Source organism: Hemitrygon akajei, chromosome 7 (genome assembly GCF_048418815.1).
Source record: "Hemitrygon akajei chromosome 7, sHemAka1.3, whole genome shotgun sequence".
NCBI classification, from domain to species: domain Eukaryota; kingdom Metazoa; phylum Chordata; class Chondrichthyes; order Myliobatiformes; family Dasyatidae; genus Hemitrygon; species Hemitrygon akajei.
Genome location: NC_133130.1, coordinates 137,883,710 through 137,909,495, shown reverse-complemented (window position 1 = coordinate 137,909,495; position 25,786 = coordinate 137,883,710). Strand labels below are relative to the sequence as shown.

General features: G+C 36.8%; 2 protein-coding genes across 4 annotated transcripts in view; one reads left to right on the top strand and one right to left on the bottom strand.

The window, feature by feature from the left end:
• Positions 1-23,461, top strand: part of dpp7 (dipeptidyl-peptidase 7) — a 63,543-nt gene extending 40,082 nt beyond the window's left edge. Inside the window, exons 8-12 of the mRNA XM_073050283.1 lie at positions 17,406-17,524; positions 22,580-22,736; positions 22,814-22,878; positions 22,955-23,025; positions 23,227-23,461. Coding sequence (XP_072906384.1) covers positions 17,406-17,524; positions 22,580-22,736; positions 22,814-22,878; positions 22,955-23,025; positions 23,227-23,329 — 515 coding nt within the window. The 3' untranslated portion in view covers positions 23,330-23,461. The remainder of the gene's footprint in view (positions 1-17,405; positions 17,525-22,579; positions 22,737-22,813; positions 22,879-22,954; positions 23,026-23,226) is intronic.
• Positions 23,451-25,786, bottom strand: part of LOC140730961 (endoplasmic reticulum mannosyl-oligosaccharide 1,2-alpha-mannosidase-like) — an 83,592-nt gene continuing 81,256 nt past the window's right edge. For all 3 annotated transcript variants that reach the window (XM_073052072.1, XM_073052074.1, XM_073052073.1), the window contains exon 15: positions 23,451-25,490. In XM_073052072.1, coding sequence (XP_072908173.1) covers positions 25,290-25,490 — 201 coding nt within the window. In that variant the 3' untranslated portion in view covers positions 23,451-25,289. The remainder of the gene's footprint in view (positions 25,491-25,786) is intronic.

The following is a 25,786-nucleotide window of genomic DNA, read 5'->3' as shown; positions in this document are numbered from 1 at the left end:
TGGGATAACGGAGACATGGCTGCAGGGAGATCAGACCTGGGAAATGAATGTACAAGGGTATACGTGCTATTGTAGGGACAGAAATGTGGGCAGAGGGAGTGGGGTGGCCCTGTTGGTGAGGAATGAGATTCAGTCCTTTGCAAGGGGGGACATAGGGTCAGGAGAAGTAGAGTCTGTGTGGATAGAACTGAGGAACAGTAAGGGCAAAAGGACCCAAATGGGTGTTGTCTACAGGCCACCAAACAGTAGCATGGATATTGGGTGCCAGTTGAATAGGGAGTTAACATTGGCATGTGGCAAAGGTAATGTTGCAGTAGTTATGGGGGATTTCAACATGCAGGTGAACTGGGAGAATCAGGTTGGTGCTGGACCACAGGATAGGGAGTTTGTAGAGTGCCTACGGGATGCATTCTTGGAACAGCTTGTACGAGAGCCGACCAGGGACAAGACTATTCTGGATTTAGTGTTATGTAATGAACAGGATTTGATAAGCGATCTTGCAGTAAAGGAGCCATTAGGAGGTAGTGATCATAATATGATAAGCTTTTATCTGCAATTTGAGAAGGATAAGGGCAGATCGGAGATGTCAGTGTTGCAGATGAACAGGGGAAACTATGGAGCCATGAGGGAGGAGCTGGCCAAAGTTGACTGGATGGATAGCCTAGCAGAAAAGACAGTGGAACAGCAATGGCAGTTATTCTTGGGAATAATGCACAAGGTGCAAAATCAGTTCATCCCCCAGAGAAGGAAGGATTCAAAGGGGGGAAAGGGGCCACAGTGGTTGACAAAGGAAGTCAGAGATTGCATAGCATTAAAAAAAAGGAAATATGACAGAGCTAAGGTGAGTGGGAGGACATTTGATTGGGAAGTTTTTAAGGAACAACAGAACTTAACTAAAAAGACAATACGGGGAGAAAAAAATGAGGTACGAATGCAAGCTAGCCAGGAATATAAAGGAAGATAGCAAAAGCTTTTTTAGGTATGTGAAGAGAAAGAAGATAGTTAAGAACAATGTTGGGCCCTTGAAGAATGAATTGAGAGGGTCAGCAGGAGACGCTCATGGAGTGAGTACTGTTTTAGATTCGCTCCATAACCTTTACTTTTTTTAACCTTTGATCACCCTTATCCAACTTATTTTTACCTACACCAAAAGATTCTTGCTATTTTCTTGGGCTTATCGTTAAGAGTTTATTGTGAATTTTTGAAGATATGCAAACAGAAATGGCTCTTAGATCTAAAGGATGAGAACCGGGGCGCAACCCTAACGGTAATGGAAAGAAGCAAGCTCATCCGCAACGCACTGAATTAACTTACGAATTGTTTATGGAGGTTTTGGATAAAAAATTCGATGAACTACAACAAATTTTTAAACAAGATATAAAGGCTTTTCAAGATTATATGGTTAAGACGGATTCAGTAATTAACCAGCAGCAAGTTCTTATCGCATCTCTGCAAGAAGAAGCTCGGAAACGAGATTTGACAACTGAAAAATTGCAACAGGATTTAATTTCGACCATTAAATTGGTGGAAACACTTAAAGCCAAGAGTGTCGACTTTGAGAATCGGTCCAGAAGACAGAACCTACGTATACTTGGTCTCCCAGACGGCATAGAAAAAGACGATCCTTCGAAATATTTTGCTCAACTTTTAAAAGATGCGTTCCCGTCGGTTTTCCCAGATAACCCTCCGTTACTTGACCGAGCACATAGAATTTGGCGTCGTTCATCGAGTGCTCCAGCTAAACCCTTGGTTGTAATTGTCCGGTTTCATTACGTACACGACCAAGAACAACTTATTCGTGTGGCTCGGCGGGTTGGAATGGTTAAATTTCAACATTGAAGATTTTAGTCCTGAAGTTATGAGAAAAGACTTCTTTTTAAACCTCTGATGTCTGAATGTTATGAGAAAAATCTAAAACCTGCGCTCTTATACCCTGCGAAGCTTAGAATCTCTCTGTCGAATGCTCCACGCCAGGTTTTCCTTTCTACATCTGAAGCGAGAAAGTATCTGGAGGAGAATTTCCCTACTGCCACAGACATTAATCTCTAATAAATGAGTGATTCTGATCGTGTAAGATGGTTTTCGATTCCTCAAACCAGAGTTAGTCTCTGGTTATTGGTGTAGGCTTATCCTATACTTTATATTTAAGTTAAAGTGTGTTTTCGTTATATTAATCGCTCTGTTTTATACACTTTAACCATTATACTATATTTTTGTTCCCTCGAAGGTATATTTTTAACCTTTCGAAGGTAAATTCTTTTTTATTAAGATGGTGGTTTTTTGGAAAAATATTCTTGGTTTTGTTTAAGATGGCGTTATTTTTTCTTTTCTCGTCTTCTTCCTATAATGCATCACTTATCATAGTTTAAATATTTCTTGATTTTTTTGGGTTATAACCCGATTTATAAGCTTTTAGTGATTATATTCTTTTTTTTTACAACTAAGTATATTAAGAAGCGTGGTTTTTAGTATAGTGATTATAATTTTTAAAGTTGGGGTGGTCTTGTTTATATATATCCTTTATATAGGGAGTGGTCTTCCACTGATATGGTGGTAGAATTAGTCTCATTTTTTCCTTTTTCTAGCCATATTTTGGCTTTTTTTCTTTTTCTTGTGGGGGTGGGGGATGGTCTGTTTTCTAATTTTCTTTTTCTTTTACCAGTTTGTTTTAGTTTTTTCATTTGGGCTGTTTTTGAACTACAAATATGTCTATGATGTCGTCACTTCCAGGTCCGCTATTTATTTTTGTTCCTCTTCCGGGTGCATGAGTTTATAATTTGGTTAACCCTTTCTATACCAAAGGGTTGACTTTAGAAGCATGGCTCAGACCATTAATTTTGTGTCTTGGAATGCTAATGGTTTAAACCATCCGATTAAATGAAAGAAGATTTTCAAAGTATTCCAAAGACTTAATGCTCATATCATTTTTGTACAAGAAACTCATGTGAGAAAGGAGGACAAATATCGCTTTTTTAGGTCTTGGCGGGGTCAACAGTATCATTCGAATTCGAATGCCAAAGTTAAGGGAGTTTCAATTTTTATTGACTCCTCTATTGCATTTGTTCAACATGATATCCTTTCAGATCCGAATGGTAGATTTTTGTTAATTACGGGTTTACTTTGTAATAAAAAGGTTGCTATGGTTAATGTTTATGCTCCAAATGTGGATTGTCCTGATTTTTTTAAGTCCTTATTTACTTCTCTACCTAATCTAAATGAATATAAGTTAATAATGGGTGGTGACTTTAATTGTTGTTTAAATCCTTTGATGGACAAATCTATATCTATTCAGACTTTACCCAATAAGTCGGCCACTTGTATTAACTCCTTTTTGACTGATAATGGAGTTTTTGATATTTGGAGATTTCGGCATCCTAACGACAAAGAGTTTTCTTTTTTCTCACATGTTTATCATTCCTATTCGAGAATTGATTATTTTTTTATTGACTCTTGTTTTATTCCATCGGTAATTGGTTGTAATTATGATATTATAGCTACCTCTGACCATGCTCCATTAAAACTTTCTATTAAATTTACGGATACAGCTTCTAATGTTAGACAATGGCGATTTGACTCTACCTTATTGCAAGATCCAGACTTTATTAAATTTATGAAGGAGCTGATTGATTTCTTCTTTTCAACTAATTCCACGGATGATATTTCTTGCGGAACACTTTGGGACACTTTTAAAGCGTATATACGTGGATAGATTATCTCTTACTCTGTTGGTCTGAGAAAACGCATTAAGAAGAAAACTCTTTTATTGGTTGATAAAATTAAAGAGATTGACAAGAAATATTCGATCACTCCTAGTAAGGAGCTTTACAAACAAAGGGTTGAACTTCAAATGGAACATAGTTTATTACTTACATCTCCGATTGAAAATCAATTAATGAAAACCAGATCTGATTTTTATATACATAGTGATAAATCGGGTAAACTGTTAGCTAGTCAGTTGAAGAATGTTTTGGTTAAACGTCAAATCACTAAGATTCATCAGCAGAATGGGGATTTGACAGTTAACCATGATGAGATAAATAAGTCATTTCAAGATTTTTATACCTCCCTGTATCAATCTGAATTCCCTCAGGATCATAATACCATGTGTGATTTTCTTGGGAAATTGAATTTTCCAAAATTATCATCCGATGATCTTTCTATATTAGATACTCCGATTACGGATGCAGAAATTAAAGGGGTTATTTCCTCAATGAATTCTGGGAAAGCACCAGGTCCAGATGGGTATACAGTAGAATTTTTTAAATGTTTTTCTGCTACTCTTTCTCCTTGGTTATGCAGGGTTTTTGAAGAAGCAATTAGATTGGGGAATTTGCCACAATCTTTTTATAGAGCTTCCATTTCTTTAATACTGAAGAAAGATAAAGACCCTACTGACTGCGCATCCTATAGACCAATATCTTTATTGAATGTGGACTCCAAGATCTTTTCCAAGTTACTGGCTTCCAGGCTGGAGAAGGTATTACCCCAAATTATTTCGGAAGATCAAACCGGTTTTATTAAAAATCGCTATTCTTTTTTCAATGTTAGGAGATTACTGAATATTGTTTATACTCCTTCACATAGCACTTCAGAATGTGTTATTTCATTAGATGCGGAGAAAGCATTTGATAGAGTTGAATGGCCTTACTTATTTTATGTGTTGGAGAAGTTTAATTTTAGTCCAACATTCATTTCTTGGATTAAACTGATTTATCATACTCCAGTAGCCTCGGTGTTTACTAATAATCAAAGATCTCCCTTTTTTCGTTTATTTCGGGGCACTAGACAAGGTTGTCCTCTTAGCCCATTACTATTTAACATTGCTTTAGAACCTTTGGCAATTGCCATCAGAGAATCACAGGATATTTCAGGTATTAATCGTGGGACAGATATTCATAAGGTATCTTTTTATGCAGATGATTTATTATTATTCATTTCTAACCCTGAGAAATCTATTCCAGCAGTTCTATCATTGTTGGCTCAATTTAGTGAGTTTTCTGGGTATAAGTTAAATCTTAATAAGAGTGAATTGTTTCCTTTGAATAGACAGGTCCCAAGTTATGGAAATTTACCTTTTACTCTCTTTTAATCTTTTTATTAGTATTAAAAATATTATGAACAAAATACAATTAAAATATTAATAATGGATTACAAACATATAAACTCCCATTACACATGAAGGAATACATAAACAATGAATACAGTATAAGTAAGCTTTCCCAAAACATAAACCATATAGTATATATATGAACAAGGTAAGTCTAGATATTCCATAATATATAATATAAAAAAAGAGAAAAAAAATAAATCTATATATGAAAGTTAACTAATCTATTAATCTAATATCTAAGAAAAAAAACAAAAAAGGAAGAAAAAACTAAAAAAAAACTAAAAAAAAAGAGAAGAAAAAAAAGGGCTGTTCATAGTATCTCACAAGCATACATAAACATCAATGTCGTCAACTCCGATCCTCTCAACATACATATGATTAAAGCTGAAAAAACCAATAAGCCTGGCACAGGGCCATTACATCATATGAAAATATTGAATAAATGGTCTCCATATCTTTTCAAATTTAATATAAGTATCAAATACAGCACTTCTAATTTTTTCTAAATTTAGACATAACATAGTTTGAGAAAGCCAATGAAATACCGTGGGAGGATTAATTTCCTTCCAATTCAACAAAATAGATCTTCTAGCCATCAAAGTGAGAAAAGCAATCATTCGACAGGCGGAAGGAGATAAGTGAAGTGAGCCCATCATCGGTAAACCAAAAATTGCAGTAATAGGATGGGGTTGTAAATCAATGTTCAGTACCGCCGAAATAATATCAAAAATATCTTTCCAATATTTTTCCAAAATCGGACATGACCAAAACATATGAGTTAAAGATGCGATTTCTGATTGACATCTGTCACAAATAGGGTTTATATGAGAATAAAAATGAGCTAATTTATCCTTGGACATATGGGCCCTATGCACAACCTTAAATTGTATTAATGAATGTTTGGCACATATAGATGATGTATTAACTAATTGAAGAATTCTATCCCAATTCTCAATAGGAATAATAAGATTAAGCTATCTTTCCCAATCATTTTTGGTCTTATCAAAGGGCACTGAACGTATCTTCATAATTATATTATAAAGTTTTGATATAAGCCCTTTTTGAAAAGGGTTTAATTCAAACAAACTCTCCAAAATATCTGAAGACACAAAATTTGGGAATGAAGGAAGTACCGTACTTAAAAAATGCCTAACCTGTAAGTATCTAAAAAAATGAAATCTAGGCAAATTATATTTATTTGCTAATTGCTCAAAAGACATAAAACAGTTGTCCAAAAATAAGTCAGAAAATCTTAATAATCCCTTAGTTTTCCAAGCCAAAAAAGCTTGATCTATAATTGAGGGGTGGAAAAAACAATTAGATACAATAGGACTATTTAACACGAATTGAGTCAACCCGAAAAATTTCCGAAATTGAAACCATATACGTAAGGTATATTTAACTATCGGGTTGTCGATTCGATTCGGCAATTTAGAAAGAGCAAAAGGGAGAGATGTCCCTAAAATAGAACCCAGAGCATAAGCAGATACCGATTTAGTTTCCAAACTCACCCAATGAGGGCCAAAAGGACCATCCCATTCTTTCAACCAACATATCAAATATCTAATATTAACTGCCCAATAGTAAAATCTAAAATTGGGTAATGCCAACCCACCATCCTTCCTTGTCTTCTGTAAGTATATTTTACCTAACCTGGGATTTTTATTCTGCCATATATATGAGGAAATTTTTGAATCAACATTAGTAAAAAAGGATTTCGGAATAAAAATTGGTACCGCTTGAAAAATATATAAAAATTTAGGTAAAATAACCATCTTAATAGCATTAATCCTACCTATCAGAGACAAAGATAATGGTGACCACTTAGTAAACAAGCCTTTAATCTGATCAATTAAGGGTAGAAAATTAAACCTAAATAATTCTTTATGGTTTTTTGTAATTTTAATCCCTAAGTAAGTAAAAGAGTCTTTAACTAATTTAAATGGTAAAATACCATAGTTTGGGACCTGTCTATTCAAAGGAAACAATTCACTCTTATTAAGATTTAACTTATACCCAGAAAACTCACTAAATTGAGCCAACAATGATAAGACTGCTGGAATAGATTTCTCAGGGTTAGAGATGAATAATAATAAATCATCTGCGTATAAAGATACCTTATGAATATCTGTTCCACGATTAATACCCAAAATATCCTGTGATTCTCTGATGGCAATTGCCAAAGGTTCTAAAGCGATGTTAAATAGTAATGGACTAAGAGGACAACCTTGTCTAGTGCCCCGAAATAAACGAAAAGATGGAGATCTTTGATTATTAGTAAACACCGAGGCTACTGGAGTTTGATATATCAGTTTAATCCAAGAAATAAAGGTCGGACTGAAATTAAACTTCTCCAGCACATAAAATAAGTAAGGCCATTCAACTCTATCAAATGCTTTCTCTGCATCTAATGAAATAACACATTCTGAAGTATTGTGTGAAGGAGTATAAACAATATTCAATAATCTCCTAACATTGAAAAAAGAATAGCGATTTTTAATAAAACCGGTTTGGTCTTCCGAAATAATTTGGGGTAATACCTTCTCCAGCCTGGAAGCCAGTAACTTGGAAAAAATCTTAGAATCCACATTCAATAAAGATATTGGTCTATAAGATGCACAATCAGTAGGGTCTTTATCTTTCTTCAGTATTAAGGAAATGGAATCTCTATAAAAAGATTGAGGCAAATTCCCCAATCTAATTGCTTCTTCAAAAACCTTGCATAGCCAAGGAGATAGAGTAGCAGAAAAACATTTTAAAAATTCTACTGTGTACCCATCTGGACCTGGTGCTTTCCCAGAATTCATTGAGGAAATGACCCCTTTAATTTCCGCATCTGTAAACGGAGTATCTATTACTGAAAGATCATCAGATGATAGTTTTGGAAAATTCAATTTCCCAAGAAAATCACACATGGTATTATGATCCTGAGGGAATTCAGATTGATACAGGGAGGTATAAAAGTCTTGAAAAGACTTATTTATCTCATCATGGTTAACTGTCAAATCCCCGTTCTGCTGACGAACCATAGTGATTTGACGTTTAACTGAAACATTCTTCAGCTGACTAGCTAACAGTTTTCCCGATTTATCACTATGTATATAAAAATCAGATCTGGTTTTCATTAATTGATTTTCAATCGGAGATGTGAGTAATAAACTATGTTCCATTTGAAGTTCAACCCTTTGTTTGTAAAGCTCCTTGCTAGGAGTAGTCAAATATTTCTTGTCAATCTCTTTAATTTTATCAACCAACAAAAGAGTTTCCTTCTTAATGCGTTTTCTCAGACCAGCAGAATAAGAGATAATCTGTCCACGTATATACGCTTTAAAAGTGTCCCAAAGTATTCCGCAAGAGATATCCTCCGTGGAATTAGTTGAAAAGAAGAAATCGATCTGTTCCTTCATAAATTTAATAAAGTCCGGCTCTTGCAATAAGGTAGAGTCAAATCGCCATTGTCTAGCACTTAAAGCTGAATCCATAAAATTAATAGAAAGTTTTAATGGAGCATGGTCGGAAATAGCTATAATATCATAATTACAACCAATTACCGATGGAATAAAACAAGAATCAATAAAAAAATAATCAATTCTCGAATAGGAGTGATAAACATGTGAGAAAAAAGAAAACTCTTTGTCATTAGGATGACGAAATCTCCAAATATCAAAAACTCCATTATCAGTCAAAAAGGAGTTAATACAAGTGGCCGACTTATTGGGTAGAGTCTGAATAGGTGTAGATTTGTCCATCAAAGGAATTAGACAACAATTAAAGTCACCACCCATTATTAACTTATATTCATTTAAATTAGGTAAAGAAGTAAATAAGGACTTAAAGAAATCAGGACAATCCACATTTGGAGCATAAACATTAACCATAGCAACCTTTTTATTACCGAGTAAACCCGTAATTAACAAAAATCTACCATTCGGATCCGAAAGGATATCATGTTGAACAAATGCAATAGAGGAGTCAATAAAAATTGAAACTCCCTTAACTTTGGCATTCGAATTCGAATGATACTGTTGACCCCGCCAAGACCTAAAAAAGTGATATTTGTCCTCCTTCCTCACATGAGTTTCTTGTACAAAAATGATATGAGCATTAAGTCTTTGGAATACTTTGAAAATCTTCTTTCGTTTAATCGGATGGTTTAATCCATTAGTATTCCAAGACACAAAGTTAATGGTTTGAGCCATGTTTCTAAAGTCATCCCTTTGGTATATAAAGGGTTAACCATGTTATAAACTCATGCACCCGGAAGAGGAACAAAAATAAAGAGCGGACCCGGAAGTGACGACATCGTAGACATATTTGTAGTTCAAGAACAGCCCAAGTAAAAAAACTAAAACAAATTGATAAGAGAAAAATTAAAAAGGAAAACAGACCAACCCCCACCCCCACATGAAAAAGAAAAAAAGCCAAAATATGGCTAGAAAAAAGAAGAATTGAGACTAACTCTACCCCCATATCAGCGGCAGACCACTCCGTGTTTAAAGGATATATTAAAAAAAACCACCCGAACTTTAAGAATTATGATCGCAGTACTAAAAACTACGCTTCTTAATATGCTGAGTTGTAAAGAAAAAAGGAGTATAATCACTAAAAGTTTATAAATCGGGTTATAACCCAAACAAATCAAGAAGTATTTAAACTATGATAAGCGATGCATTATAGGAAGAAGACGAAAAAAAAGAAACAATAACGCCATCTTAAACAAAACCAATACTTTGCAAAAAACCATTTTCTTGATATTAAACAAAAAATTCACTTCGAAAGGTTAAAAATATACCTTCAAGGGAACAAAAATAATAGACAAAAATATAGTATAGTAGTTAAAGTGTATAAGACAAAGCGATTAATATAACAAAAACACACTTTAACTTAAATATGAAGTATAGGATAAACCTACACCAATAACCAGAGACTAACCCTGGTTTAAGGAATCGAAAACCATCTTTCACGATCAGAATCACTCATTTAATGGAGAGTAGTAACTGTATCAGTAGGGAAGTTCTCCTCCAAATACTTTTTCGCTTCGAAGGTAGACAGAAATACTTTACGCGGAGCATTCGGGGGGGAAATCCTGAGCTTCGCCGGGTATAAGTGCGCAGGTTTTAGATTTTTCTCATAACATTCAGACATCAGAGGTTTAAAAAGCAGCCTTTTCTTCATAACTTCTGGGCTAAAATCTTCCACCAAATGAAAGCAATAATCATGAAATTTAATCATCCCAGCCCTTCGAGCTTCACGAATGAGTTGTTCTTTGTCGTGTACGTAATGAAATCGGATGATTACCACCGGGGGCTTATCTGAAACCGTCGGTGAACGACTCCAAATTCTATGTGCACGGTCAAGTACCGGGGGGTTTTCTGGAAAAACCGACAGAAACGCATCTTTTAGAAATTGAGCAAAGTATTTCGAAGGATCGCCTTTTTCTATGCCGTCTGGGAGACCAAGTATGCGTAGGTTCTGTCTTCTGGACCGATTCTCCAAATCGACACTCTTGGCTTTAAGTGTCTCCACCAGTTTAATGGTCGAAATTAAATCCTGTTGCAATTTTTCAATTGTCAAATCTCGTTTCCGCGCTTCATGTTGCAGAGACGCGATAAGCGCTTGCTGCTGGTTAATTACTGAATCCGTCTTAACCATATAATCTTGAAAAGCCTTTATATCTCGTTGAAAAGCCTGATGTTGTTCCTCAAATTTTTTATCCAAAACCTCCATAAGCAGTTCATAAGTTAACTCAGTGCGTTGCGGTTGAGCTAGCTTCTTTCCATTACCGTTCGGGTTTCGCTCCGGTTCTCGTCCTTTGGATCTAAGAGCCATTTCTGTTTGCATATCTTCCAAAATTCACAATAAAATCTTAACGATAAGCCCGAGAAAGTAGCAAAAATCTTTTGGTGTAGGTAACAATAAGTTGATTAAGGGTGATCAGAGGTTAGAAAAAGTAAAGGTTATGGAGCGGATCTGAAACAGTACTCACTCCATGAGCGTCTCCCGCTGAACTCAAAAATTTACCTTTTAAATTAGTTAATGACTCTTTTATTTACTTAGTGATTAAAATCACAAAAAAACAAAGAATTATTTAGTTTAATTTTTTTACCCTTAATTGATCATATTAAAGGCTTGTTTACTAAGTGGTCACCATTATCTTTATCTCTGATAGGTAGGATTAATGCTATTAAGATGGTTATTTTACCTAAGTTTTTATATATTTTTCAAGCGGTACCAACTTTTATTCCGAAATCTTTTTTTACTAATGTTGATTCAAAAATTTCCTCATATATATGGCAGAATAAAAATCCCAGGTTAGGTAAAATATACTTACAGACGACAAAGAAGGAAGGTGGGTTGGCATTACCTAATTTCAGATTTTATTATTGGGCAGTTAATATTAGATATTTGTTATGTTGGTTGCAAGACTGGGATGGTTCTTTTGGCCCTCATTGGGTGAGTTTGGAAATTAAATCGGTACCAGGTTATGCTCTGGGTTCTATTTTAGGGACTTCTCTCCCTTTTGCTTTTTCTAAATTGCCGAAACGAATTGCCAACCCGATAGTTAAATATACCTTCCGTATATGGTTTCAATTTCGGAAATTTTTCGGGTTGACTCAATTCGTTTTAAATATTCCTATTGTATCTAATTGCTTTTTCCACCCTTCAATTATAGATCAAGCTTTTTTGGCTTGGAAAACTAAGGGATTACTAAGATTTTCTGATTTATTTTCGGACAATTATTTTATGTCTTTTGAGCAATTATGTAATAAATATAATTTGCCTAGATTTCATTTTTTTAGATATTTACAGGTTAGGCATTTTTTAAGTACGGTACTTCCTATGTTTCCAAATTTTGTGTCTTCAGATATTTTGGAGAGTTTGTTTGAATTAAAACCTTTTCAAAAAGGGCTTATATCAAAACTTTATAATATAATTATGAAGATAAGTTCAGAGCCCCTTTATAAGACAAAAAATGATTGGGAAAGAGAACTTAATCTTATTATTCCTATTGAGAATTGGGATAGAATTCTTCAATTAGTTAATACATCATCTATATGTGCCAAACATTCATTAATACAATTTAAGGTCGTACATAGGGCCCATATGTCCAAGGATAAATTAGCTCATTTTTATTCTTATATAAACCCTATTTGTGATAGATGTCAATTTGAAATCGCGTCTTTAACTCATATGTTTTGGTCATGTCCGCTTTTGAAAAAATATTGGAAAGATATTTTTGATATTATCTCTGCGGTATTGAACATCGATTTACAACCCCATCCTATTACCGCAATTTTTGGTTTACCAATGATGGACTCACTTCATTTATCTTCTTCCGCCTGTCGAATGATTGCATTTCTCACTTTGATGGCTAGAAGATCTATTTTGTTGAATTGGAAGGAAATTAATCCTCCCACTGTATTTCATTGGCTTTCTCAAACTATGTTATGTTTAAATTTAGAAAAAATTAGAAGTGGTGTATTCGATACTTCTATCAAATTTGAAAAGATATGGAGACCATTTATTCAATATTTTCATATGATGTAATATGACCCTGTTCCAAGCTTATTGGATTTTCCAGCTTTAATCTTATTAATGTTGAGAGGATCGGAGTTGACGACACTGATGATTATGTATTCTTGTGAGATATTATAAACAGCCCTTTTTTTTTCTTTTTCTAGTTTTTCTTTTTTTTCTTTTTTTGCTTCTTTTTTCTTCTTCATTAGCTATTAGATTAGTAGTTTAGTCAATTTTGCAAACATTTTTTTTCTTTTTTCTGTTTTTTTTATATCATTTAAATACCTAGATTTACCTTGTTCATACATATACTGTATGGTTCATGTTTTGGGAAAACTCATTTATATTGTAATCATTGCTTATGTATTCTTTCATGTGTAATGGGAATTTGTATGTTTGTAATCCCTTTATTAATATATCAATTGTATTTTGTTCATAATATTATTAATACTAATAAAGAGATTGAAAAAGAAAGAAGAATGAATTGGGTGAAATTGTTATGGGAAACAGAGAACTGGCAGAAGAATTTAATGAGTAGTTTAGATCTGTTTTCACTAAGGAAGACACAAGCAATCTCCCAGATGTATGGATGGGCCAAGGACATAGGGTAACAGAGGAAATGAAACAGATTGACATTCGGAAGGAAACGGTGACGAGAAAACTGATGAGACTGAAGGCTGACAAATCCCCAGGTCCAGATGGTCTGCACCCTAGGGTACCAAAGGAGGTGGCCCTGGAAATTGCGGATGCATTGGTAATCATTTTCCAATGTTCCTTAGATTCAGGATCAGTCCCTGAGGATTGGAGAATGGCTAATGTTATCCCACTTTTTAAGAAAGGAGGGAGGGAGAAAACAGAGAACTATCGACCTGTCAGCCTGACATCGGTGGTGGGAAAGATGGTATAGTCCATTATTAAGGATGAAATAGTGGCATATCTAGATAGCAGTGATGGGATTGGGCTGAGCCAGCATGGATTTACCAAGGGTAAATCATGCTTGACTAATCTGTTTTTCGAGGATGTAACCAGGAAGTTAGACGGGGGAGATCCAGTGGATGTAGTGTACCTCGATTTTCAGAAGGCATTTGATAAGGTCCCACTTAGAAGATTGGTGGGTAAAATCAAAGCTCAGGGCATCGGGGGGAAGACATTGACATGGATAGAAAACTGGTTGGCAGATAGAAAGCAAAGGGTAGCGGTGAATGGGTGTTTCTCGGAATGGCAGGTGGTGACTAGTGGGGTGCCACAGGGCTCGGTATTGGGACCACAGCTGTTTACCATTTACGTTAATGATTTGGATGAAGGCATAGAAAATAACATCAGCAAATTTGCTGATGATATTAAGCTGGGTGGCAGTGTGACATGTGATGAGGATGTTAGGAGAATTCAGGGTGACTTGGATAGGCTGGGTGAGTGGGCAGATACTTGGCAGATGGCGTTTTAATGTGAATAAGTGTGAGGTTATCCAGTTTGAGAGTAAGAACTGGAAGGCGGATTATTATCTGAACGGTGTAGAGTTGGGTAAGGGAGAAATACAAAGAGATCTTGGAGTCCTTGTTCATCAGTCACTGAAGGTGAATGAGCAAGTGCAGCAGGCAGTGAAGAAGGCTAATGGAATGTTGGCCTTTATTACAAAGGGAATTGAGTACAAGAGCAAGGAAATCCTTTTGCATTTGTACAGAGCCCTGGTGAGACCACACCTGGAGTATTGTGTACAGTTTTGGTGTCCAGGGTTAAGGAAGGACATCCTGGCTGTAGAGGAAGTGCAGCGTAGATTCACGAGGTTAATTCCTGGGATGTCTGGATTGTCTTACGCAGAGAGGTTAGAGAGACTGGGCTTGTACACGCTGGAATTAAGGAGATTGAGAGGGGATCTGATTGAAACATATAAGATTATTAAGGGATTGGACAAGATAGAGGCAGGAAATTTGTTCCAGATGCTGGGAGAGTCCAGTACCAAAAGGCATGGTTTGAGAATAAGGGGTAGGTCATTTAGGACAGAGTTAAGGAAAAACTTCTCCCAGAGAGTTGTGGGGGTCTGGAATGCACTGCCTCAGAAGGTAGTAGAGGCCAATTCTCTGGATGCTTTCAAGAAGGAGCGAGATGGTATCTTATGGATAGGGGAATCAAGGGATATGGGGACAAGGCAGGAACCGGGTATTGATAGTAATTGATCAGCCATGATCTCAAAATGGCGGTGCAGGCTCGAAGGGCCAAATGGTCTACTTCTGCACTTATTGTCTATTGTCTATCATCGTGCCTCTCTGCTCCTACCCCCTTTTCTTTCTTCCATGGCCTTCTGTTCTCTCTTTATCTAGCCCTGTATCTCTTTCACCAATGAACTTCCCAGCTCTTTTACTTCATCCCTCTCCCTCCCCGTTTCACCTATTACCTTGTGTTTCTCTCTCCCGTCCCCACTATTAAATCTACGCCTCATCATTTTTTTCTCCAGTCCTGAAGGGTCTCGGCCCAAAATGTCGACTGTACTTTTTTTTTCCATAGCTGCTACCTGGCTTGCTGAGTTTCTCCAGCATTTTGATGCACAGTTGAATAGTTCCATTTCACTCTGTTCTTGCATTTCATCATTCTCTAGAACTTTGCATTGCTGTTTTATCCAGCTCCACAAGGTTCTGATGATTTTCTAATATATATTTGTGGTTTTGTCCCAGATAGCAAAATAAGAGTTTAAAAAAATTGTTTTGATAAGGACCAGAAGAGCCTATTCTGCGCTGTATCGCAATAAACAAATGAATTAGAAACAAAATTTTGTTTTTAACATTAGTCCAAATTTTGACTTATTTTGAAAATATCCAAGGAATTTTCCTGATTGAGATGTTCCTCAAGAAACCTGAAACATAATTTAATTGCATACCAGACCACCAAACCTCTGCTGCCTTTAATATATCTTCAATTATTTCTAAAGGAGGATCTAATCTGTTTGAGTAAATGAAATCCAACACGCGTTTCAGCCTTCTTGCAGTGACATAAATTAACTTGATAGTATTGTCATGTCGACTTTCTAACGATAACTACTCACAGATGCTAGAATAAAGTTGTGTACGAGGAAGGTGACTGCTTTAGTCTCCAGCGTAATGTCACACAAAATGTTCCTTACCCACAAATGGAAGAGCCCCTCAAGTAACTTGCAAGGATAGGTAACTGAATCATGAATTTTGGAAACTGTTAGACATTTTTTCTAAGGTAGAATATACGGTACTTCTGCACAGTTCTTTTACTACTTATTCTGACTTTCCTGCTTGATTCTTGCCATCGTCAGTGAGGAGTTTTGTATGATCTCCCTGTGACCACGTGGGTTTCCTTTGGGTGCTCCGGTTTCCTCCCATGGTCCAAAGGCGTACCGGTTAGTAGGTTAATTGGTCATTGTAAATTGTTCCATGATTAGGCTAGGCTTAGACTGAGGGGTGCTGGGTGGTGTGGCTCAAAGAGCCTATTCCATACTGTATCTCAATAAATAAAAATAGAAAAAAATCATGCTAAATCTACTAATATATTTAGTCCCATATTTTAAAGGTGGGACATTTATAGTGACCATGAACTTCAGTAACTGAAGAATTTCTGATAATAGTCATGATAGTGTCAGTTGTAAGTGAAATTCATCAGATACTTCTGAGATGCTTCAAGGGATAAATAGTGATGTTCAGGTTATCTGTTGCATTGGTATGTTAATTCACATGTTTGACTAATTCACAGTCCAACTGCTGGCTCTTGAAGCTCTGTAACCATTAGATTCCTTGTTGCTGATATTGGTTGCTTCTTGGAGTTGTTTCATGAGTAAACATATTGCATTATTCAAATACTTGTTTTTTTATGTCCAATAATCACCAACTCCCAGAAATCCTGCTTATTAACATTGACTATCATTGGCTTGTCTCTGCTACATTGATTCAACATTTAGTTAAACTGAACTGTTTAGAATACAGATCACAATGGTTTATTGCAGCTTGGCTCCTCTTAGTGTTTTATCTTTGTGAAGTATTTAAATTGTCGGCAGTACTTGCCTGAACTTGTTCACAGACAAAATGCAATTAGTGTTTAGATACCCAACGTCATAGTGTGACTAAAACAATGTATTCAACATTCCAAAGGTAATTTTATTTGTCAAAATATTTTGGCTTTGCTTATGGATGAAGATTTGGATCATATTAAATTAATAGTTGCTGTAAGTAGAATTTACTGATTGAAATATTGTCAGGTTGAATGCAAATTTTCCCCAAACGTAGTTGTTTGGATTTCTGTCAATACTATGGATTTACCCTATTTATTTTATTTCCATTTTAAAATTCTATTTATAAGCAGTAGAAATCAAGTTGTGCCAGCTGCTTGCCGAGCTTTTGATTTTATTTTTCTTCATCATCATGGGGCTTGAAGTAGAAAACGTGTCTTTTAACTTTTCCAAAGGTTAATTTCCAAAGGACTAAAACAAAAACTGAAGCATCATGACGCGCTTACTCTTGCGCAATGTTTCAGTTTATACATATGGTAGGATCTTGTTTGATGAATTTATCTACTTCCTCAATCTGCTTTGCCACTTTCAATAATCATGCATACCTGCAAGTCTCCATGTCTGAGCCCTTTAGTTAATATTGCCTCATTCTTTCTACCAAAATGTGATTTTTAACCTGCCATTTGTACATGTATTCAAACAGCTTATTTGTTTTCTCAGAAGTCTATTCTCAACAAACTCACAAATTTTGTTTGCAATGCTAACAACTCATTTGACTAGTAGTTAATTTGTATTTTCATTACACTCTAACAGATATGTTTTATAACTCGACGGGGACAAAAAAATGCTTTGATATCTACACTGAATATCAACATTGTGCTGATCCGACAGGTTGTGGCTTGGGCTCTGCAAGTCAAGCATGGGATTTCCAGGTACTGAACTGTTCCATGTACACATGAAATCTACCACAAAGCTTTTGTTAATCAATTTGATATCACACATTGCACTAAAGTACTAGTGAGATGGCAGATGTAATTGTAACAATCCAAATGTGTGCTGTACAGTGAGTGCCTTTATTGCACCACATGCCCTTGTCCTTAACCATCCTGTGGAATGCTTGTCTAAGTAGATGCTCCTTCACAGCTGCTGGCTTGCAACTTGTGTAACATTGCTATTATTGTGGCATTGGCTTAGAGAGAATTCTTGATTGAGGAAAAAGGAAAACAGCTGAGATGTTTTATAATCTGTGTTTCCAAAGAAGTTGACAGAAATTGCACATCGGATATAGGGAACCACCAATTTGCAAACCATTTTGCATTGGGTATTGTTGGGTCGATTGGGGGGGAGGGTGACCTACCAGGGGAAAGCTGCAGCAACTGGGTCTCTGACACTGAGTCTGGCTTTATGGCTCAGAAGGGGAGGGGAAGAAGAGTAGTAGTGCTAGTAGACTCAGTAGTTAGGTGAACAAATAGGAGATTCTGTGGATGTGGAAATGACTCTTGGATGGTAAGTTGCCTCCAGGGTTAGGGACATCTCAGATCAGGTTCACAGCATTCTAAAAGGGAAAGGTGAGCAGCCAGAACTCATGGTGAATATCTATACCAATGACATATGTAGGAAAAGGGATGAGGCCTTGAAGAGTGAATATAAGGATCAATGTAGGAAGCTGAAAAGCAAAACTCAAGGATTGTAATTTCTGGATTGCTACCTGTGCCAGTGAAGAGCATGATATGGCAGACAAATGCATGGCTGAAAAATTGGCATGGGGACTAGGTTTGAGATTTGTGGATCATTGGCATCTCTTCTGGGGAAGTTATGACCTGGACAAGAGGGACAGGCTGCACCTGAACTCAAAGGGTACCAATAGCCTTGCAGGAAGGTTTGCTAGAGGTTTTGGGGAGGTTAACCAGAGTGGTAGGCCAGAGGAGAGCAGTTGGTATGCAAGTAGATGAAATGTACATACAGACTGAAGGATGGGCAGAGGTTAGGGCATAATTGCAGTCATTTGGATGGGTTGAAATGGGTCTGTTATAATGGAACAAGTATTAGGAACAAGGGTGATGAACTTGGAAAATGGAACAGTACATGGAACTACAACACTGTGGCCATTACAGACTTGGCTGTCAGAGGGGAAGATTGGCAGCTGGATGTTTTGAAGTTTCAAAAGGATCAGGGAGAGAGGTAAAAGAGGTGAGGGAGTGGTATGGCTAATCACGGATAGTATCACAGCTGTAGAACGAGGGATTGTCTACTGAGTCAGTGTGGGTGGAAGTCATAAATATATCAGGCTACTGTGGGAGGTGAGGGAGGAGATTGCTGAGACTCTGGTGATGATCTTTGCATCATCAATGGGGTCGGGAAAGGTTCCGGAGGATTGGAGGGTTGCGAATGTTGTTCCTTTATTCAAAAAAGGGAGAAGAGATAGCCCCGGAAATTACAGACCAATCAGTCTTACCTCAGTAGTTGGTAAGTTGATGGAGAAGATCCTGAGAGGCAGGATTTCCTAACATTTGGAGAGGTATAATATGATTAGGAATAGTCAGCATGGCTTTGTCAAGGGCAGGTCGTGCCTTACCAGCCTGATTGAATTTTTTAAGGATGTGACTAAACATATTGATGAAGGAAGAGTAGTAGATGTAGTGTATATGGATTTCAGCAAGCCATTTGATAAGGTATCCCATGCAAGGCTTATTGAGAAAGTATGGAGGGATGGGATCCAAGGGGACATTGCTTTGTGGATCCAGAACTGGTTGTAGATGGGTCATATTCTGCATGGAGGTCGGTCACCAGTGGAGTGCCTCAGGGATCTGTTCTGGGACCCTTACTCTTTGTGATTTTTATAAATGACCTGGATGAGGAAGTGGGGAGATGGGTTAGTAAGTTTGTGATGACACAAAGGTTGGAGGTGTTTTGGATAGTGTGGAGGGCTGTCAGAAGTTACAGAGGGACATTGATTACAGAGGATGCAAAACTGGGCTGAGAAGTGGCAGGTGGAGTTCAACCCAGATAAGTGTGAAGTAGTTCATTTTAGTAGGTCAAATATGATGGCAGAATATAGTATTAATTGGCAGAGTAGAGGATCAGAGGGATCTTGGGGTCCGAGTCCATAGGACCCTCAAAGCAGCTGCACAGGTTGACTCTGTGGTTAAGAATGCGTACGGTGTATTGGCCTTCATCAATCGTGGAATTGAATTTAGGAGCCGAGAGGTAATGTTGCAGCTATATAGGACCCTGGTCAGACCCCACTTGGAGTACTGTGCTCAGTTCTGGTCGCCTCACTACAAAAAGGATGTGGAAGCCATAGAAAGGATGCAGAGGAGATTTACAAGGATGTTGCCTGGATTGGGGAACATGCCTTATGAGAATAGGTTGAGTGAACTCGGCCTTTTCTCCTTGGAGCAACGGAGGATGAGAGATGACCTGATAGAGATGATGAGAGGCATTGATCGTGTGGATATTCAGAGGCTTTTCTCCAGGGCTGAAATAGTTGCCACAAGAGGACATAGGTTTAAGGTGCTGGGGAGTAGGTACAGAGGAGATGTCAGGGGTAAGTTTTTTTACTCAGAGTGGTGAGCGCGTGAAATAGGCTGCCAGCAATGGCGGTGGAGGTGGATACAATAGGGTCTTTTAAGAGGCTTTTGGATAGGTACATGGAGTTTAGAAAAATAGAGGGCTATAGGTATGCCTAGTAATTTCTAAGGTAGGGACATGTTCAACACAACTTTGTGGACTGAAGAGCCTGTATTGTGCTGTAGGTTTTCTATGTTTCTATAAATAAGGGAGCAATCACTCTTGGGAATATTCTGTATACTGTCATTAGAACAGAGACATCGAAGAACAGATTGGGAGGAAGATTTTGGAAAGGTACAAACAATGAATTTTGTCATGGTGAACTTCTACTTCTTTAATTTTGACTGACACTACCTTAATGCAAAAGGATTAAGGATAATTGCAAGGCATTCTATACTCCTGAAGAACAGGAGGATGACTAGAGTGAGGGTAGAACAAATCAGAGCTAAAAGAGGAAACATATCTGGAGGCAGAGGAGTTTGGAGAAATCCATAACAAATACTCTGCTTCAGTATTCACCAGTGAGGGTGACCTAGAACAATGAGAAAAGTGTAGAACAGGCTAATATGCTGGAACATACTGACGTTAAGAAAGAGGATGTGTTGTAACTTGAAAACATTAGGATAGACAAGTCCTCGGGACCGGACAGGACATATTGCAAGTTATTGCAGAAAGTGAGGCAAACTGCTCCACCTTTGATTTTTGTGTCCTCACTGTCCTCAGGAGTAGTACCAGATGATTGGAGGTTGGCAAATGTTAATCATTCGTTTAAAAAAGGTAATCCTGGGAATTATAAAGCTTACCGATGTATGTCAGTGGTGGTCAAACTATTGGAGAGGATTCTTGAAGACAGAATTTATGAGCATTTTGAGATGTGTGGCCTAATTAAAGTTAGTCAGCATGGCTTTGAGGGGCAGATCGTGCCTCATGAGCCTGATTGAATGCTTTGCGGTAGTGGCAGAACAAACTGAAGGTAGAGCAGTGGATGTGATGTTCATAGATTTTAGTAAGGCATTCAACAAGGTTCCCCATGATAGGCTCATTTAGAAAATCAAGAGGCATGGAGATCCAGTGAAACGTGGCTGCATGGATTGAAAACTGGCTTACCACAGAATGTAGAAGGTAGTATAGATGGAGTGTATTCTGCCTGGATGTCATTGATCATTGGTTTTCTACAGGGATCTCTTCTGGGACGCCTGCTTTTTGTGCTTTTTATAAATGACTTGGACAAGGAATTGGAAGGGTGGGTTAGTAAGTTCGCAGATGTTGTGGATAGTGTAGAGCATCATAAGTTAGAACAGGATATTGATAGGATACAGAGCTGGACTGATAAGTTGCAGATGGAGTTCAATCCAGAATGTCAAATTTGAAGGGAGAATAATGGCAGGATTCTTAGCAATGTGGAGGAACATGGGGATCTTGGGGTTCACATCTATAGATCTCTCAAAGTTGTTATGCAAGTTGAAAGGGTGGTTAAGAAGGCCTATGGTGAGTTGGCCTTCATTAGTTAAGGACTGCATTTAAGAGCTGTGAAGTAGTGCTTAGCTTTATAGAACTGGTTAGATCACACTTGGAGTATTGTGTTCAGTTCTGGTAGGAAGGAAGTGGAAGCTGTAGAGAAGGTGCAGAGAAAATTTACCTGGATGTTGCTTGGATTAGTATGTCATGAGAAACAAGTTGAGCCAGCTAGGGCGTTTCTTTTTGGAGCAAAGGACGGGTCCTAATGTAATAAGAGGTGTGGTAAGACAAGGCATTGATAGAATGGACAGCCAGCACCTTTTTCCTAGGGTGGAAATGGCTAATACGAGAGGTCATAATTTAAAGGTGATCAGCAGAAAGTATAGGGCAAGTGTCAGAGATAGGTTTAAAAAGAGTGGCAGTTGTGTGGGATGCGCAGCCAGGAGTGGTGGTAGAGGCAGATACATTGGAGACATTTAACTCTGTTAGATATGCACATGAATGAAAACAATATGGAGGGCTATGCAGGAAGGAATCATTAGATTGATCTTGGAGTACATGTAAAAGTCAGCACAGCATCATGAGCTGAAGGGTCTGTACTATTCTATGTACAGTATGATTTAGGAATGCACTCTGGAGATCCACGTCATTAATTCCTGAAATGGGATTGATAGTACAATTATACAAATACTGTTTTTGTTTTGCTCAGATATAAGGCAGCTTAATGTTTCCATAAAAGGAAGAAATGAACCTTTTGCCCAGGATGGATCATTGTACAAAGGCAGCTTTAAAATAGTTAAGTTTTACCTGAGCCATCTGCTTCTCTGTGTACAAACGATATAAAATATTCAGAATTAACTTCAGAATAAAAATGTTTCTACCTATTTTAATCTTTAATTTTATTACACTACTCTTTAGCAATTCTGATCAGCAATGGTTTATTCTAATTTTATTTTTAGGTTTGCACAGAGGTAAACCTACTGTATGAAACCAACAATGAGACCGATATGTTCCCAGTACTTCCCTTTACTGAAGGAATGAGGAGGAGTTATTGTCACAGTAAATGGGGTGTATATCCCAATACAGAATGGTTAAAAATCCAGTACTGGGGAGAAGGTAACTTTTTAAAAAATCAGCCTTACAACTTTGAGTGGGAGGAATAGTATCTAACTATAAATATACTATTATTGCAGATTTTAAAGCAGCAAGCAATATAATATTTTCTAATGGTGACTTGGATCCATGGGCAAATGGTGGTGTAAGTATCTGACTATACTGAAAACAGTGCAGAACAAAGGTGGTGGAAACTAACTGTTTTCTCCTCCTTGAAACAGATACTCAAAAATATGACCCCTTCTGTGGTTGCTTATATTATAGAGGGAGGAGCACATCATCTTGACCTGAGGTCAGTGATTAAAAAATGATGAAACTACTTCCTTCATCTTATCAGCTTTAGTATTAATGACACATGCACCTATTGTGTAATTGACAAGAGGCTGACCCTTAAGAAATACAGCAAGATTTTGACAATGTAATAACTTAGAGTTGGAGCAGAATCTTGGGTCTAAATTACTGAGTGGTTCACATGTAATTTGTTCTCTTTCAGAGCATCTAATCCAGCTGATCCACAATCAGTTACTATAATTCGTAAAAGGGAATCAAGTATCATCAGTGAATGGGTGAAAAAGTATCAGCGTCATTCTGTTTGACAAGTTAGATGTGACATCTGATAACATTGAACCAATCCACATGAATAAGAGTAGGACATTTGTTATTTGTGTTGTTTGAAAAAGATATTGAAAATTTGGAAATATATGAAACAAACTAATATTGTCTGAGAGATGTAATTTGTATTTATTTGCATTGATACTGGAGAAATTTTTATACAATGTAAAAAATTTACAGAACAGATTTTTTATGGAAAAATCTTGAGCAAGGTCACTTAATTATTGAAAATGGCACAGAGTACATAATGGTTGTTGAATATAACACTTAAATAAAGGAATGATAGAAATTGAAGCTACATTCACTGCTGCTCAATTTAAAACCATTTGAGTACATAAACAAGAACCAGGTATAGACAGAAATGTTTTACTGATGGGAACAGGAGTATTGCTAATCAGGCAATTTGATGCCGAATAACCTATATTAAAGCTATTACCCTGAAATCACTGTACTGATACAGGAATTGAAACTTGGCTAACTCATCTAATCTTTGTCTCCAAGTTATTCTTATAAGAGATGCAGGTAAAGTGTTTTAATTTACATATAATTCATGAGCCATTATTCACATTAATTACTCAACTTTAAGAATTTAGCTGCAGTTCAATCAAGCGTCACTTTTTAAAAAATATATGGCACTTTTATTATAATAGTGCGGTTAAATGTAAAAAGACTCTCAATTCCACCCCCCCCCCCCCCCACCGTCTCCCAGAATAGTTTTATTTCCAACTGACATTGTACCTGTAACCTACCATGTAAGAAATGGAACACCAAGTGCATTACAAATAATTCAAAAGTGACAAAAATCATAATCTGCATTACATGTATTTGCTTCCAGTTACTACAGCTAGAGATTACTTTTACCCTCTGAAACTAATGCCCAAATTGGACAACTTAAATAATTGCAAAAATTATGGCTCATTTCCTCATTTAAAAAAATCTGATTGCATGTCATTATGTAAACCCCCGCCCCCCCATAATGAGCAATAAATAAAGGCTGCTTGAATTTAACTTGTATCTTACTGCTCCGAATTATTCATATTGCAGCAAGAGGAAAAGCATCACTAAAACATTCATTCGAATGCTGACTAAATAAATCCTCATAGGCTCTTTCAAGAACCAGCTTTTATAAAATCAGGAATGCAAATTTTTAGAACTCCAATGCAATGAAGTTGCAGCTTGAAGCAGAGAGAAAAAAATACTAAATATTTACAACAAATAAATCCAGTCTCTGCATCTTTTTCCGATATGGGGATAGCGATATTTAATCACCGAACAAAACCTGTTCTAGGAAATTTAGTCAAATGGAATATACCAACCACTTTTCAAAATAAACCAACAGTATTTATATACACATACATAATTGGGACCCGCATTTTCCTTAATATATTTCACACATTGGTATTGAAAATATAATTCAATAACATATTTACATAAATGTCAATCATAACATGAATGAATCAATTTTGATTATTCTATATGTATATAATTAGCTTTCTTGGTCAATGATATTTATAAGAATTCTCCTTATCAATTCAGTCTTTATATATATATATATATATATATATGTCCATAAAATCTCTTCTATTTCCGCATTCAGGCCATTTAATTTTTTAAAAGGTTACATGAAATATTCCTCTACTGGACTGAACTCAGCAGGAAAGAATGAATGGGCAGGAGGCAACATGTGGTAAGCATATTTTGTAATGTACAAAAGTCAATTCAAGTACACTCGTATAATTGTTCCCTGGTTTATAACATTTATGTTCACATTTGTCTCAACAACCTGTGCAGCATGACCACATTTTATACACAAACCTGTGTAGCTGTGAACTTTCACAGTGATTAGTACAATCCTCCATAGTGGTTAGCTCCAACTGGTATTGTAGATTCCACAACCACGATGTACTGGGAATCAAGACAAATCTCAAATCATTCCTACATTGATCAAGTTGTCCATATTGGAAGAATGTGTGCTTCAGTATTTAAGATGTATCTGTCCAGGCTGATTAAGTTAAACTCATCAGAAAAAAGGAGGAAGAAATATTTCAGTGTCTCTCCAAGGAAGAAGCTCTCCATTTTATCCCGGGGTTCAGGGTTTTCAGAATTCCGCACATTATTAATAGAAGTATAACCTCCTGTGTCAACCTGTGCAAAGTTAAAGCAACCCAATTAAAGGTGCCTTTGAAAGCTCTTCAACAGCTCAAAGGTACTTATGTCACTATATACAAGCCTGAGAGATTCATTTTCTTGCAGGCACACTCAATAAATCCATAATAGAATTAACATAGCTCCACCAACTGGGCATTCAACAGGAGAGAGGGAGGGGTAATAAATAGAGAACTTGAGATGAAGAGTCCTTGAAAGTGTGTCCATAGATTATTGGAACATTGCAGTGGGGCAAGTAAAGTTATGCCCTTTGGTTCAAGAGCCTGATGGTTGAG